The sequence below is a fragment of the Choristoneura fumiferana genome, chromosome 14 (genome assembly GCF_025370935.1).
Source record: "Choristoneura fumiferana chromosome 14, NRCan_CFum_1, whole genome shotgun sequence".
NCBI classification, from domain to species: Eukaryota; Metazoa; Arthropoda; class Insecta; order Lepidoptera; family Tortricidae; genus Choristoneura; species Choristoneura fumiferana.
In genome coordinates this window covers 15,288,680-15,304,983 of record NC_133485.1, presented here as the reverse complement: position 1 = coordinate 15,304,983, position 16,304 = coordinate 15,288,680, and the positions used below count along the sequence as shown (strand labels likewise).

Sequence of the window (16,304 nt, the reverse complement as noted above, 5' to 3'; positions counted from 1 at the left end):
TTGATGAAAAATATTCTGACACTAACATAATCAATTATGTAAGTAAAGTATTGATTTCAGCGATTTTTTTTTTTTTTTCGACTGGATGGCAAACGAGCAAGTGGCTCTCCTGATGGTAAGAGATCACCACTGCCCATAAACATCTGCAACACCAGGGGTAATGCAGATGCGTTGCCAACCTAGAGGTCAAGATGGGATACCTCAAGTGCCAGTAATTTCACCGGCTGTCTTACTCTCCACGCCGAAACACAACAGTGAAAGCACTGCTGCTTCACGGCAGGATTAGCGAGCAAGATGGTGGTGGGCAAGGCATCTGTCGTTAAAGAGCTATTCAAATAAAATGTTATTTAATTTAGTCGGGTGCTAGTTTGTTGTCACTTGTTGTCAAAAACCACTACCATCGGTCAGAGTTTTCCAGGATTTTTCTTTGCTTTTTTTATGTAAAACATGATATTACAGCTTTTTTTGGGTAAAACTGTGTAATAAGTAGTAGTGCCATGCTGTGTGTACTTTGGGAATGAAAATGGACAAAATATAAGTTTCACAAGTAAGTGGTATTTTTCGGGGAATTTTGTTTATTTTCGATCTGAAAGCGTTCGTTCTGCTAATTATCCTACTAATATTATAAATGTGAAAGTTTCTGAGTGAGTGAGTATGTTGGTTACTTCTTCACGATGAAACGGCTAGAGGGATTTGGATGAAATTTGGTAAAAAGTTAGTTTATAACCTGGATTAAAACATAGAATACTTTTTATCCCGATACTCATATTTATTCATAAAATTAAAAATTTTACATGTCAAGTATCTATATATATAAAAGAAGAAAACTGACTGACTGACTGACTGACTGACTGACTGACTTATAGATCAAACGCACAGGCCCAAACCGCTGGGTCTAGAAACTTGAAATTTGGAATATATGTTCCTTAATAGGTGTAGACGCGCACTAAAGAAGGATTTTTCGAAAATTCCACGGGATAGGGAATAAATGGGATTTATATTTTCACTTTGAAATGACCTTATTTCAGTAACTATAATTATTAGAAACTTCAAATTTGGCATGCACGTAGGTAATACTAACAGCTAAAAACTCTTTTCAGGATTTTACGAAATTCCCACGGATAGAGAATAAATGGGATTTATATTTTCACTTTTAATTAATGACCCTATTTGCATAACTATAATTATTAGATACTTCAAATTGGTAAACAAGTAAGTAATACTAACAGCTAAAAACAATTTTCAGGATTTATCAAAATTCCTACGGGATAGGGAATAAAATGGGATTTATATTTTCACTTCAAAATGGCCCTATTTGCGTAACTATAATTATTAGAAACTTCAAATTTGGCATGCAAGTAGGTAATACTAACAGCTAAAAACGGTTTTCAGGATTTCTCGAAATTCCCACGGGATAGTGCATAAATGGGATTTGTATTTTCACTTTCAATTATTGACCCTTTTACCGTAACTATAATTATTAGAGACTTCGAATTTGGCGAGCAAGTAGGTAATACTAACAGCTAAAAACAATTTCAGGATTTATCAAAATTCCTACGGGATAGGGAATAAAATGGGATTTATATTTTCGCTTCAAAGTGGCCCTAACTCCGTAATTATAAATATTAGAAACTTCAAATTTGGCATGCAGGTAGGTAAAAACTGTTTCAAAGATTTTCCGAATATCCACGGGATAAAACGAATAAAGAAGATTTTATATACTTACCAACTGAATCAGAAAACGCATACGCTAAATCAATAAAACTGGGGACTGGAGATTTGGCAACCTGATGTAAATCTGGTAACAATTATTTAGCAGTGACATCCTGCTCATCCTGGCGAGGATCGTCTCCGTAGAAGGGAACTCCTCAAAAGTTGATGGCACACGCAAAAGACTTTACATGATTGTTAAATTTCAATGACAATGCGTTTATATGATATACACCGCCTGATGCTGCAGCCAGGTCGTCTGCTGATGACGGAACTCCTCAAGGGCTCATAGCATAGATACAAAATTTACATGTACGTTCAACGAGCTAACACACAAATCACACAAATCCATCTATCACCACTACCACTTTACACTGACGCGTTCGAACTAAACCAGAGCTCATCTTCAGAGCAACACAACCGTTAATCATGCTACGGTGTGAAATTTGGCATAGATGGACCTAAAGTAATGCAGAGGTGCACTAGGGAAAAGATTAGAGAAATAGAAAGAATAGGAAAATATCTCAACTTTGTTTGTTTCTTTGTTTGTTGGGGGTCATCTCTGAAACTATTAACATGATTTAAATAATTCTTTTATCAATAGAAAGATACACTATCCCAGATTGACATTAGACTTTTACTTTAAAAAAAATTAAACTTTCCGCACAATAAAAATAAGTTTCAATTTTGAGGCAGATTTTCAAAATTATTTCAATAAAAGAAAGCTACAATGTGTCTCTAATCGACAATCAAGAATATTAAAATAGATCTTAACAGTAATTCATGTCCCGCGGAAACTTTACAATTTCTCGGGATGTAATCCTATATCGTGTATGAAGTCGCGGGCAAAAGAAACGTGTAGAATGTACTTCGTTTTCTAAAATTCAAACCCTGAATCAGCGAAGCAGGGTTTCAAAGTTGGTAAGAATCATAGTTAATTACGTATGATGGTCGATTTTTGTATTACAAAATTTGCACCATCTGTCTAAAAAAAACTGTCTGTATTTGTATTTCCATATAATCCTCCGAAAAATTAATCAAAACACGAAAAAAGGATCGCAGAAAGTGAATGTATGTTACTCCAAATTTAACGCGAGCGAAGCCGCGGGCAAAAGCTAGTTTAAGTATATAAATTCATATATATTCCCACGGGATAGGGATAAAATCTTGAAATAACAACCGCTGACAGTCATGAAATTTGATATGCTAGATAGCTGGACATCTGGAATAATACATAGGGTTCTTTTTATCCCAATATTCCCACAGGATAGGGATAAAATCTCGAAATAACAACGGTTGGGTTTAGAGTCATGAAATTTGGCATGGTTGTTATAATATAACATCAATGAAAACCACGATGTAATTTTAGGGAATTCTCACGAGAATTTAATAAAATCCCGGAATTTCAATTCAACTGATGTATGTAATGATTTTCGCGTGCGAAGCCGCGGGTAAACGCTAGTTTATAAATATAAGTTATGTTACTGTTATATTATATGTGATTAAAGAGCGCTAAGTACGTTGAATTACATGTTATTTATTATAAATATATTAGAATAGTGCGTCAAAATTGATATCGATAAACTGTCGATATTACATAAATATATTGTTTCAGATTTCCAGAAGTGTGTGGTCCAGTTTGGCAAAAATGGGTGGAGTTTGTTGTTCGCAGTCTCAAAGATCGCAACTGGATGCCATGGTCTCGCCGGACGACCAGCGCCGACTCCACTCCAGAAGTCTCCTTTTATGCCCAGGTGGGACCATTTCGGGCACACCACATATTTTATGTCTTTTTGTATTATACCCCTTTTTATATTTTGTTATTGTTTTATTCTACGTATTGTTTGTGTGCCTCTAATAAACGTTTTCATTTTTATTTTCATTACCCGAGAGGGGCGTCGGATCACCGTGCTCTCGCATTAGAGCATGTGGTGATAAAGAAACTCGGATCATCGCTGTCGTCGCTATGTCGCACAATAAACGGTCGCCGTCACAACGTAGAGTAAAAGTCTGTTGGCTACGAAGCGTGGGCGTATAATACAGAAGATATCTTCAATCGGTTTCACTGGATATAATAATATCATCAAAAAGAAGGGAAAGAGAAACTGCCTTTTGCAGTCATGAAAGTTCATATTCGTTGATGAAAAATGCGCAGTGACTATAGATGGAAAGAAACTTGACAGAATTCTGCAGGTTTAAATTCAATAACGCCTTTTCAGATGATTTTTTAGAAGTAACGGCTCTTACAGTAACATAAGCATTGCTCTTCCTGTATATTTTATTAGCTTGAGTAATTGAATATGCTTACCTGTGCAAGCAGCAGCCTCGGTACCTTGCTCGTCCACTATGATCAAGGCTTTCTGGATCGCATGAGACACGAAGAGATTTTGGTTTGACTTCAATATGTCGATATCCGCTTTCTGTTCATTAAATATGGACTTGATCCCCAGCTGAAATGACATCGTTGTGTTATTAAAACTTCATTTTCCAGCAAGATGGCCTTAGAGTATACCCATTAACTATTATATTACTTATATGATGATTGACATGATAATATTTATTTTATACACTTCTAAGGAAGTGATATGCCCTAAGAAGTTATGATTGGTCCTCCCGAATGATAACATCAGTGATTTTAGGATATGTTATTATTTCGAGAGGTTCATTTGTTCAGACTCAAATTTTCAGTTACAAAATTAGAAATATATCGTTTATTGTTTTTAAGTTGCTAGGATTATCACTGAAACTTGTGGTAAATACATTTTATTCTGTTTTATCTTTTTTCCACAATAACTTAAATTTCTGCACAAAGTCAGTTAAGTTCAGGTTCGGATTATCCCTGACTACTTTGTAGTATTGTAAAAATACAAGGTATAGAAAAACTTGCTGTTTAAAACATGGATTGAATGTTCATAAATGATATACCATGCATGCAAACATAAAAAATTAGGACATTGATAAGACAATATTTTTCTACATTTCCGTTGTTCCAAAATACACCATCATTTTCGTAGCCACACTTATTAAGTTTTTTTAATAGATATCGATTGTCTATTTCTGTTGATACCTGATTAATTAAATAATGCTTATTTGTTTTCTCATTATGATCGGATTTTCATTCAAATAGTACAATTATAAGATTTTAAAATAAACAAAATGTTCTTTTTCTTGGTCTCGATGCTCATTTTTGTTACCGTTAAATTAGATTTTTGCTTTTTTTAACCAAAATAAACTTTATCGATCTCTTATAATATAAAGCATCTTATCGGTACATATCCTTATGTTCAAAATAAAACAGACCACATCAAAATGTGTGTTTTATTTCTGTAACATTTATCTTACACCTCAAATAATTACCCATATGTATCATACGGTCACTTCGACGCCTACAAGGAATGTTTAAAAGTGAAGTTTGCTTCGTATAAAGAATAATAAAAATTTAAATTAAACCTTACATTTGGCAGCAGCTTTTTCAAATCTATTGTGGTTTCCACCTTGAACTTTGGGATCTTGATGATGTCAAGCTCAGTAGAAGTCATGGATTCTATGTCAGTCATAATGTTGTGCCCTGAAGCCAGCTTCTTCAGCACGGACCTCAGACCCTCGACTTCTTTTGGCAACACGATCACCATGCTAGCTTCGCCACCTTGATACCACATTCGGAGCAGCTGGAAAAGTTTAATCAATAGGTACAGAAAGCTGCACTGGGACTAGTCTAATGACTAGTGTTGGGTCAAGTTGCAACAGATTTCTAACTTATCGAAACGGAGTTAAGATGAGAAGAAGAATAAGAGATGACATGAGGGTACGAGTTGAGGATAAGAATTTGTGTACTCCACAAAAGCAAAAATAAAATTATCAATATACTGTTATTTGCTAACAAATTTAATGATAAATATTATAAGTAAATTTCAAGTTTATTAGTCAATGGGAAACAAAATTTTACAAAAAAAGCTGACTTCCACGCTGACTTTAGTGGCTTTCATTCCGTTGTTTGTCAATATTTCTTAAAATATTATGAATAGAGTATTTATCTACTACATGGGCTCTGAGCAATGATATTTGATTTGAGAGTAGATCAATTTATATTCGTGCCTCCTTTTAGCTGTGCGGGAGCCCTCGCTTAAAAACATTTGATGACAATTCGTATGGCTTTTTAGGTCAACGGGATTCTTAAACTACGAAAATTTATAGACTGTAGCTCCAACGTTTGGCTGTAAAATCTGTGCGACAGACGGCAGATTGATACGTGAGTGATAGCTAGAAAGCTCTGCTTGGACCTTTCGTTTGGACCTTTCCAGTTCGGAACAAGTCGTATTCTAATTCTGTGTGCTCACTATCGACACTTATGGTAACTTACCTTGGCATTCAATTTTCGACTGACACCGTAATCAAAATATGTGTTGGATAATGACATCATGGGAATATTTATGGTGATTTTCTCGTTTACACGGAAAAGGCTGTTTGTAGTCGCACTCGCCTTAAATGGATTAGTCCAGAGACCCTGAAAATCATCAGATAGGTAATATTTAATGAACTAAAAGAATTTCTCTGCTGACTTGCGACCTTATGATAGCTAAGTTTATGAAAGACTGGCTATTGCCCGCGGCTTCGCCCCCGTTGATTTTTCTTATCTTCCATAAAAGCCTTCTCCTAACAAAGTCTTTTCTGGGAAATTGCATACGTTTTTATAATAAAATTCCAAAAAAATATTATAAATGAAACGGATACAAAATTCAGATCTATTGTCAAGAAGACATTAATATCAAAGGCGTATTATAAAGTTAATGATTATATCATGGACAGGGATATTTGGAAATAATTCCGATCCGCATTAGCGATCCCTTCAAATAGCGAACCTACTGTGTTAAAAATAAAGTTGTGTTAAATACTTGTGATGTATACATATCATTTAATAATATTGTAAATCTGTTTTAAAAAAAAATATATACCTCGTTGAGTTTCTTGCCGGATTCTTCTCAGCAGAGGTTTTTCCGAACCGGTGGTAGATTTTTTTTTGACATTCATAAGTGCTTGTTATAGCCTAAATTGAATAAAGATATTTTGACTTTGAATAACGAATACAACAAAAAATAATTAGCGAAATCGGTCTAGCGGTTCCCAAGTATTGCGCTTAGCAACACATTTTACGATTTATTTTTATTTATATTCATCCACCTACACACTGTAAAAACACACACAAATCACACAAACCCATCTATCACCACTACCACCACACTACACTGACGGGTTGAGACCCAGAGCTCATCTTCAGAGCAACACAACCGTTCACCATGCTACCAGATGTAGCAGGTCACATCACATTTAGAATTTGATGACATATTTGTTTTAGACGTTCTGTACTTTTACTAAATAACCTGGAAACTGTAAAATAATCTTCTACCATGTCAAAAAAAATGTGCCCACGAAAATGAGGTGGTTGAAATGACCCAACAAGGTGCTTTGCGAACCGCTTTTGGCTCTGTTGTGTCGAATGCAGATATTATGTACTTTTTAACCGACGAAAAAAACGGAGGAGGTTCTGAAGTCGACGCGTATATATGTTTTTATGTATGACCACGCATAACTTTTCAAATGGTAGTTCGATTTTCATAATTCTGTTTTTATTGGATAGGGTATAACTTGAAGTTGGTATTATAAAAATTTGGAAAAAAATACCCCAAGTGTGAGAAAAAAGTATAAAATAAAAACTTTTAAACAAAAAAATTGAACCGCCGGAAAAACAGAAAAGCAAAAAATAATATACCTTTTCTCCTATTTTAACTTTAATCTAGGTACTAGTTTGAAGTCAAAGCCTCAGTACTAGCCATCAGGAGTGGACATATAGTCGTCTGCCTAATGGGCTTCTACCACTACTGATGGCTCGTGATGAGGCACCGACTTCAAACTAGTACCTAGATTAAAGTTAAATAGGAGAAAAAGCTTTATTGGTTTTTGCTTGTCTGTTTTTTCGCCGGTTCAATTTTTTTTTCCTTTTACACAAATCCCTCTGATTATGGCAGCACGGTTACAGCCGTAACGTTCACAGCCGAGCTGTGCCATAACACATAGTGTCAATGTGTGTAGTACCTTAGGCTGAGGTTGAAGGTTTTGGTGTGGCGTAATGGATCTTTGCGATTCGCGTTTTGCCTGAAGAAACACAAGATACGATGCTCCCATAATAAACTCTATGAAAAGTTCTTGGCTGTGGACGGAACAGCATTAAGGTCACAGTAAAAATTGCCGGCTATAAGCGTAGAGTCGCATCACGAGGGTTTACATTAAATTCTATTTATGGACATCGTCCATAAGTAACCGTCCATAAGTGTTTGACAGTCATGTCTAATTTAAGATGTGGTCAATGAAACTCGCTTGATAATAAATGACGTTGATTTCAATACAGGCCAGATTGCAGTATCGTTGTATTGAAGTGAGGAAACCCTGTCCGTGATACCCGCATGGTTTGCTGCCAATAATTTGTTACTAAATCCTAAGAAAACCAAATGTATTAAATTCTCGTTGATAAATTCATCTCTCCAATTCAGTTTCTAATATAAAGTTAAATGGTCAAACTATTGAATTTGTAAAAATCAACAGTATTTTTAGGACGCTCGATTCTAAACTACAGTGGGGACCTCACGTCACAGCAATCGCGGGTAGATTGAGCTCTGCTGCTTTTGCAGTTTGGAAAATACAGCAGCTAACTGATGTGGCGACGGCACGGTTGGTGTATTTTGAAATAAATAAATAGAAATAGAAATAGAAAACGTTTATTCGCATTTCACAAATTACATAAACACAAAATAAACAAGTATAAAGTAAATATTGAAAGTATTTGCGAAATCGCGAAACGGTCTCAGCTCAGCATAGTGCTGGCCGTAGAGGCCAACGCTGGTCTTCCGCTGAGACAGCTTCCGCTTATTTTGCTTACTTTAATAGCATTATTTTTCGCACGGCCTTATCTTCTGATAAGGGATCTGCTGCAGACATTGAGTCAATTTTTATCTTATAAAAGAGCAATTTATAATTTGTTGACGCGTGAATCTTTGAGATCTTTCTTTAAGGAAACAGGTATCCTAACCCTGCCGTCGTTTTATGTTTTTGAAATAATCATGTATGTAAGGAAGATATTATTATGTGATTTTCCCACTAACGTCGATAAGCCAAAGGCTACTAGAAACACAGGGAAGCTTAAAGTTCCATCTTACAGACTGGCTAAAACCAAAAACTACCTAGTTTTTGGGAAGTTGAGCAACTGTTCATAATAAAATTCCAAAAAATATTATAAATGAAATGGATACAAAATTCAGATCTATTTATTGTCAAGAAAACATTAATATCTAAGGCGTATTATAAGTTAATGATTATATCATGTACAGGGATATTTGGAAATAATTCCGATCCGCATTAGCGATCCCTTCAAATAGCGAACCTACTGTGTTAAAAATAAAGTTGTGTTAAATACTTGTGATGTATAGATATCATTTAATAATATTGTAAATCTGTTTGAAAAAATATACCTCGTTGAGATTTTTGCCAGATTCTTCTCAATAGAGGTTTTTCCGAACCGGTGGTAGATTTTTTTTTGACATTTATAAGTGTTTGTTATAGCCTTAATTCAATAAAGATATTTTGACTTTGACTTTGAAAAGATATTCAAAGAGAGAATAGCGTTCTTACCTGGAAGTAGATCGCGTTTACCAACACCAAGCGCGTGTCTTCCGTCATCATGTCAGGTGAAACTATATTTGTGATCTTGTCATTTGTCTGCTGTGCCACCTGGAGACGAAATGCAGCTATAGCATACGTTTTTGAGTTATATAAAAAAGTGTAGTAAAATTAGAAGAGTACAAGTTAGATTGGGCGAGCGCAGCGTAGGACCTGGTTAAATTCGTGGGTTCAGGGTGTATGCAAGCCGCTTCCAACTGATGCAACTGGAGGTCAATGGGGGAGGCCTATAATGACCAACAGCGGACGTCCTACTGCTGATATAATGATGATGATGAAGTTAGATTATAATCCAGCAGTTATGGTAGCACGGAGAACAGATGCCCGTTGGGGCCGAAAAGTTCTCGAATGGAGATCGCGGACCGGCAAGCGCAGCGTACGACATCCCAAAGAAATTGACAAATGATTTGTATGTATGTATGTATGTAAATACTTTATTTTTCATAAAACACAAAAATAATACAAAAAGAAAACAACAAAACAAAAGAGTACGAAGGCAACTTATCCCTAAAAGGGATAACAGGAAAGCAGGATTTGGTTAAGTTAAGGCCGCGAGTTCATCTGCTTCCAACCGAAGCAAGTTGAGGTCTATGAGGAGGCTTGTACACATGCCGGACGTCCTACGGCTAATATGATGATGATGAGTCATGGTATAGTCAACGTCGTAAATAATTGATCACTTTTGAACCTTGTCATTTTAACGTCATGTTTGAAAAGCCATACGACCGACTGAAAGCGACAAGGTACAAAAGTGATGACTTATTAATGATGTTGACTGTACATTATACCTAGTTTAACTTACCCAATTATTGATGGTGTTAGCAGCAGCTTCACTGTCATTGAAATCCAGTTGATCCAAGCTTGACTGGAATACTTTCTTAGCGTCCTTCTCTATGCCAGGCTTTAGTTCTCCACCCTTTTGCAAGTACACTTTGTTGGCTACATTTAAAGTGGTGCCTTTGACAGCTTTCAGGGTCGATGTAAGGAATCCGTATGATGAGCGTATCTGGAAAATCCAGCACTTGAACTGAAATTCCGGGATTTTACAAAATTCCATGGGAATTCCCGAAAACTACATTGTGTTCTTTATTGATGTTGCATAAACAACAGTGCCAAGCTTCGTGACTGTACCCAGCGGTTTTCGAGATTTTGTCCATATCCCGTGAGAAATTTGGAGTAAAAAGTAGCCTATTTGCTATTCCAGCTCTCTAACTAACTACGTACCACATTTCATCCAAATCCGTTTAGCCGTTTTACATGAAGGAGTACATACACACAAACTTTCACATTGAAAATAGTAGGATAATAATGTTTTAGACCGAATTCGGGCCAACAGGCTACTATAGTTCAACTCAAAATTCAAAGCAAGGGAGTGGGTAGTAAAGAAATGGTACATTTCGCTAACAATGTTAATTCGTCTGAAACAGGGACATAAAAACGGGCTTCCAAATACTTACAGCATCATCGTCAGTCTTGTCCAGAGCCTTCAGGAGCTCATCGTGGGTCTCATTCTTGCAGCCAAGCGCCAGCAGCGCCAGCACCATCTCCGCAGACAGCGGCGAACATATTGAGGTCTTGTTCGCCCTCAATTCCTGAAAAAGGAAAAGAATTAAAAAAAGTTTTAGTAAATTTCTTTTTTTTTAATACAATTTATTTGCTAATTATCCAAATAACACCCGTGCCGAATTTCATAATAGATGGGTAAAATTCGAAGTTTAGATTTGATTCCAACAAATAATCATAGCAACAAACAGCAAAAAGTTTTTTAACTTTTAACTCGTAACAATATAAACACTATCTCTTAACGGTGCTATATCTAAAAAAAAAGGCCAGGGTGTAAACAATAGGTAGGTATACTATTGATCCACTCGTGAACAATAAAAATGACTCACTTCGCAAAACTTTGCGGCAAAATTTGCCACGGAATACGATACTTCTCGCTCCATGTCTAGACAGGAACTGGCTGGATATGGAACTGGTTCCTTCTTATATACGCGGGCTGCCTGGGTTTTATCCGGTAGCAAAACAATATTCATGGATCGTGCTTACGTATTTTTTTGAGACTGGGTGCGTGAAATGTTGAGTTTTACCTTATTTAAGTATTTCATACTTACTAGTTTTCATCGTGCTATTTGCTTTACTTTTAGTACATGAATAATTATTTTTCTGCATCAATATACAGCAGGAATTCCTTACTAAGGATTAAGTATATTAATTAAAAAAGCAATGGTAGGTACTATAATATAAGTTTATTTATATCAGTATCAGTATATTTATCCTCATAACAATTTACACTGTGTCGGACTGAGTCGGACAATATATATCTAAATAATATAACGGAACTTTACATTTATAGTAAATCTATATAACGTTTAACTATTAAACAATAACTAGGTGTACAATCTAAGTAAAGGTACGCATATTAATGGTATTTGTATAAGTAGGTACAGATCTGAAACAAATAATAAGAAAAAACTATAAATGATTAGATATATCAATACACACAAATAATTAGTTAAGTTTTAAGTTTTTAATTTTAGGTTTTTTAGTTTAAATGAATTTTATACATACTCTATTCTATGAAGAAATAAAATGTCCAATAATTGACTTAGCTTAATTTATGAATATAAACATGATACGCACGAAAACTATTTAGTCCCAAATTCAAGCGTTTCTCAGCAGGCGGTTTTCTTTGCGATGTGCACGGCACGAAGTTAAATAACTGTTCTGATGTATCCTGAAACAAGAATTAATTCATAGTTAAAGTTAAGTTGAAAAATAACCTTTTATCATGTATGATCTCTGTAGGTCTGTTTTATTCACTAAAGACGAGGAAGATAAATTAAGAAATAAGAAAATGCTATCATTGGTATTAAAATTACTTATACCTTGCTTAAAATGAAAATTAAATGAAAATTTGGTCTTTTTCCGTTCAGGCAGCGATATATGTTCGTATATTATGATGTAGCTAGTGTTCTGGTCTGACCCGACGTCACACGAGTAAGAAGTAATTATTTACTTACACATATTTATTATCATTATAATTATTGAATCATATGAAAGTTTGTTAAACTAGTGGCAACTATTTGTTGAATAAATGATTTATTATTTCTAACAATGGCAATATATAAATATGTTTTCTTACTTACCGACATTTTGTTGAGAGCACCATCCACTTTAAAAAATATTTTCTAACTAAATTACTAGCGCATAATTTACGAATTTATGTATTATAAAAGAACCGACCAAGTGCGAGTCGGACTCGCGCACTAAGTGTTCCATACCATTATTTATACAACATTAGACATATCACGTTTTGTTGTATAGGAGACATTTCAACTTCTTAGCTATCACGGTTCATGAGATACAGCCTAGTGACAGACAAATAGACAGATGGACAGTGTAGTCTTAGTAATAGTCCCGCTCTGCCTAGCTTTATCACGGTTCATGAGATACAGCCTGGTGACAGACAAATAGATAGATGGGCGGTGTAGTCTTAGTATTAGGGTCCCGTTTTACCCTCCGCGTACGGAACGGATCCCTGAAAACGTTCGCTTATTCATCTGAAGTTCCGTATAAGGAAAGTAATATGGCGCGGTCGGTGTCGGGAGTAAGATGATTCCGTATTTGTTGATATCCATATATAGCTTCCCTGAATGCCGAAAGGACACAAGTCAAAACAAAATTTCCTACGATTTTAAATTTAAATACAACATTATTAGTATTAAAATTAAACTATATTTTGTTTTAATTGTATCCCTTAGTATTCAGGCAGCGATATACAATGTAGCTAGTGTTTCGTCTTTGTCGTCTGGTCACCTTATAAAACATAACATAAACATATGATTTAAATTAACACTATAATTAAAACTATACGTCTTAAAAATACTTCATCATCATCATCATCATGTCACCCCAAAGACGTCCACTGTTGGGTATAGGCCCCCCAAGGCTCAGACTCAGACCGATCTTGTTGCTTTACCGACAGCTCGTCGTAAATACTTATCCATATTATATAAATATTTATATAAGGCATTTGAAAGGACGCTATGTCCGTATGGCAAACTTTCCATATTCAGTCGCTTGGCCAATATACAGATTTATATTTAAAATGAGACGTTTTTGAAAATTTAAGAAAAAATAGAAAGAAAAGAAAGAAAGAAAGAAAGAAGACATTTATTCACTTACACAGAAGACACACATATACAGCAAAATTAACACAAATAAAATAAAAAAATACAGAAAAACACATGAAAACATTAAATACAATATACACAATGTTGTGTGTCCCCGCGAAAGTGAAACGGTCGCTGACTCAGCATTATTATAATTTGGATCCAGCATATTATGTTATTTCACGTGGGTTGAGCTGGGATGCGATGCTTTTATTCACAGGTGTTCAGCTAGAATTGATCAATGATATCGAAATATACAAAATGATTGAAACGGGAATAAGAGGTGGTTTAGCTCAATGCTCACTTAGACACGCTAAAGCTAATAATAAACATCTCCCCAATTATGATAAAACATTACCATCTACTAACATACTTTACCTTGATTGTAATAACCTTTATGGTTACGCAATGACCAAAAAAATGCCTGTTTCAGATTTTCAATTTTTAAATAAACAAGATACTAAAAATTTCAATGTAGAGAAAATCTCAGATAAATCTGACCTCGGATATATATTAGAAGTGGACATGTCTTACCCAGATCACTTACATAATATGAACAGTGACTTACCGTTTGCAGCTGAAAAGTTTATTCCTATCGGAGGGAAAACTCCTAAATTAATTGCAAATTTGTATGATAAATATAACTACGTTATTCATTGAGAACATTTCAAAGAATGTTTAAAAAACGGGTTAATTTTAAAGAATATTCATCGCATTCTAACTTTTCGACAAGATGACTTTTTGCGAAAGTATATTGATTTGAATACTAGTTTGAGACAATCGTCTTCAACAGATTTTGAGAAGGACTTTTTCAAATTACTAAACAATTCAATTTTCGGAAAAACAATCGAAAATAAACGAAAACAAATACATGTGAAACTAGTTTCAAAATGGAATGACAGTCAAAATATTACTAACAAACTTGTAGGCGCTGAAAAATTAATTGCGAACCCTAACTTAAAAAGTATTTCGATATTCTCTGAAAATTTGGTCGCAATTCAATTGCATAAAGAAAAAGTCATTTTAGATAGACCTATTTACATAGGATTTACTGTTTTGGAGTATGCAAAGAAACATTTATACCAATTTCATTATGATTTTATTCAAAACCAATATGCGGAAAAAGCTAAATTGTGCTACACTGATACTGATAGCTTACTTTATTTCATTTATTCCGATGATGTATAAAGAGATATTAATGCTAACATTTCCGTTTTCGATAAAAGTAACTTTTCCCCTAATAATAAATATGAGATGCCCCTACTTCATGCGAAGGTTCCTGGATTATTTAAAGACGAATTAGGAGGGAAAATAATAACTGAATTTGTTGGCTTAAAGGCCAAGTTGTATTGTATAAAAAGTAGAAAAATGAAATTAAAAAATCAAAAGGCATTTCTAAATGTGTTACAAAAGCATTGAACTTAGCTGACTACACAAAAGATTTACACTGTAATGACATTTTGAGATGTAAAATGTATATGATCAAGTCTATAAGACATGAGACATGAACAGTAGTTCACACAAGAAGTGAATAAAGTAGCTTTAACTTATAATGATGATAAACGTCAAATGATGGAAGACCATATTCTTACTCTACCATGGGGTCATGTGAACACACTATTTTAAGTTACATTTATAAAATTTAGACATAAACTTGGATAAATAAGAATGTTGAAAGATTATATTTATTAATAGAGATGTACATAATTTATATTCACAAATTTCATGTAAGTATGTAGTAACAGTAATAATATACGTAATGAGTACCTAATGCCAATTTTAAAAACAAAACCATAAATAATATTATGCACATGTTGTATATGTTGTACATGTTGGATAATTATGTAATGTAATATTTTATTTAATTTCGATTTCTCACAACAATCATCCATTACAATATTAGCAAAAACAACATTCGTTATATTAAAATGGGTGTCTTCATTACTGGAGTGAATTGTAACGTTTTATTAAAAAAGCTTTACAACTTTTAGGTAATTTTAAAATACCAGTTCCAAATAAAATAACCTCGGTATCAGACAATAAAGAGTTCACTTGAATTTAAAAACAAAAAGAACTAACCTAAAATATCTTAACTATTTAAATTCAATAACTTAAAATAATAGAATTGCTACAAATATATAAAGAGAATTACGTAGGTAGCAATATACCCAGTTTTAAAGGTACGTCCTCACTCCCAGACGGTCACCAATGGAAGATCTCCCTCTACTACTCTACCATCCTGACAGTTCCTTCCTTGCCAGCATGATGTCATCAAATAGACGACAAGGTGTATTGGTGCGGAGAACAGATGGCCGTTGGGGCCGAAAGGTTCTCGAGTGGAGACCGCGGATCAGCAAGAGCAGCGTAGGACGTCACCAACGAGGTGGACGGATGGGTTCCCCTTGTTTACGCATATTTTTTTATGTCATTATTCTATTTTGCATAATCTGTTTACGCATATATGCTGAGACTGTTTTCGCATAATAGTATTTATGCCGAAACTGTTTTCGCATAACAGTTATCGCAGAATTCTCTTACGCATAACCAATGTAAACCGAATGGGCTTTACGCATAATTCGTGAATTCCCAATATTGTTTAGGCAGAAAATTACTTACGCAGAAAGTTACTTTCGCATACTTAGGGGCTATTTCACCATCCATTGATTTGTTAGTGTTAACTCCTATTCTTGA

At 34.6% G+C, this 16,304-nt stretch overlaps 1 protein-coding gene across 1 annotated transcript in view; it reads right to left on the bottom strand.

Moving 5' to 3' along the window:
- Positions 1–4,018: 4,018 nt before the first annotated feature.
- LOC141435293 (serine protease inhibitor 3/4-like) overlaps positions 4,019–16,304 on the bottom strand; it is a gene marked incomplete at its 3' end in the record, with an annotated part of 78,659 nt that continues 66,373 nt past the window's right edge. Inside the window, 3 exon segments of the mRNA XM_074097994.1 lie at positions 4,019–4,160; positions 5,166–5,378; positions 6,071–6,166. Of these exon segments, the coding sequence (XP_073954095.1) occupies positions 4,019–4,160; positions 5,166–5,378; positions 6,071–6,166 (451 nt within the window).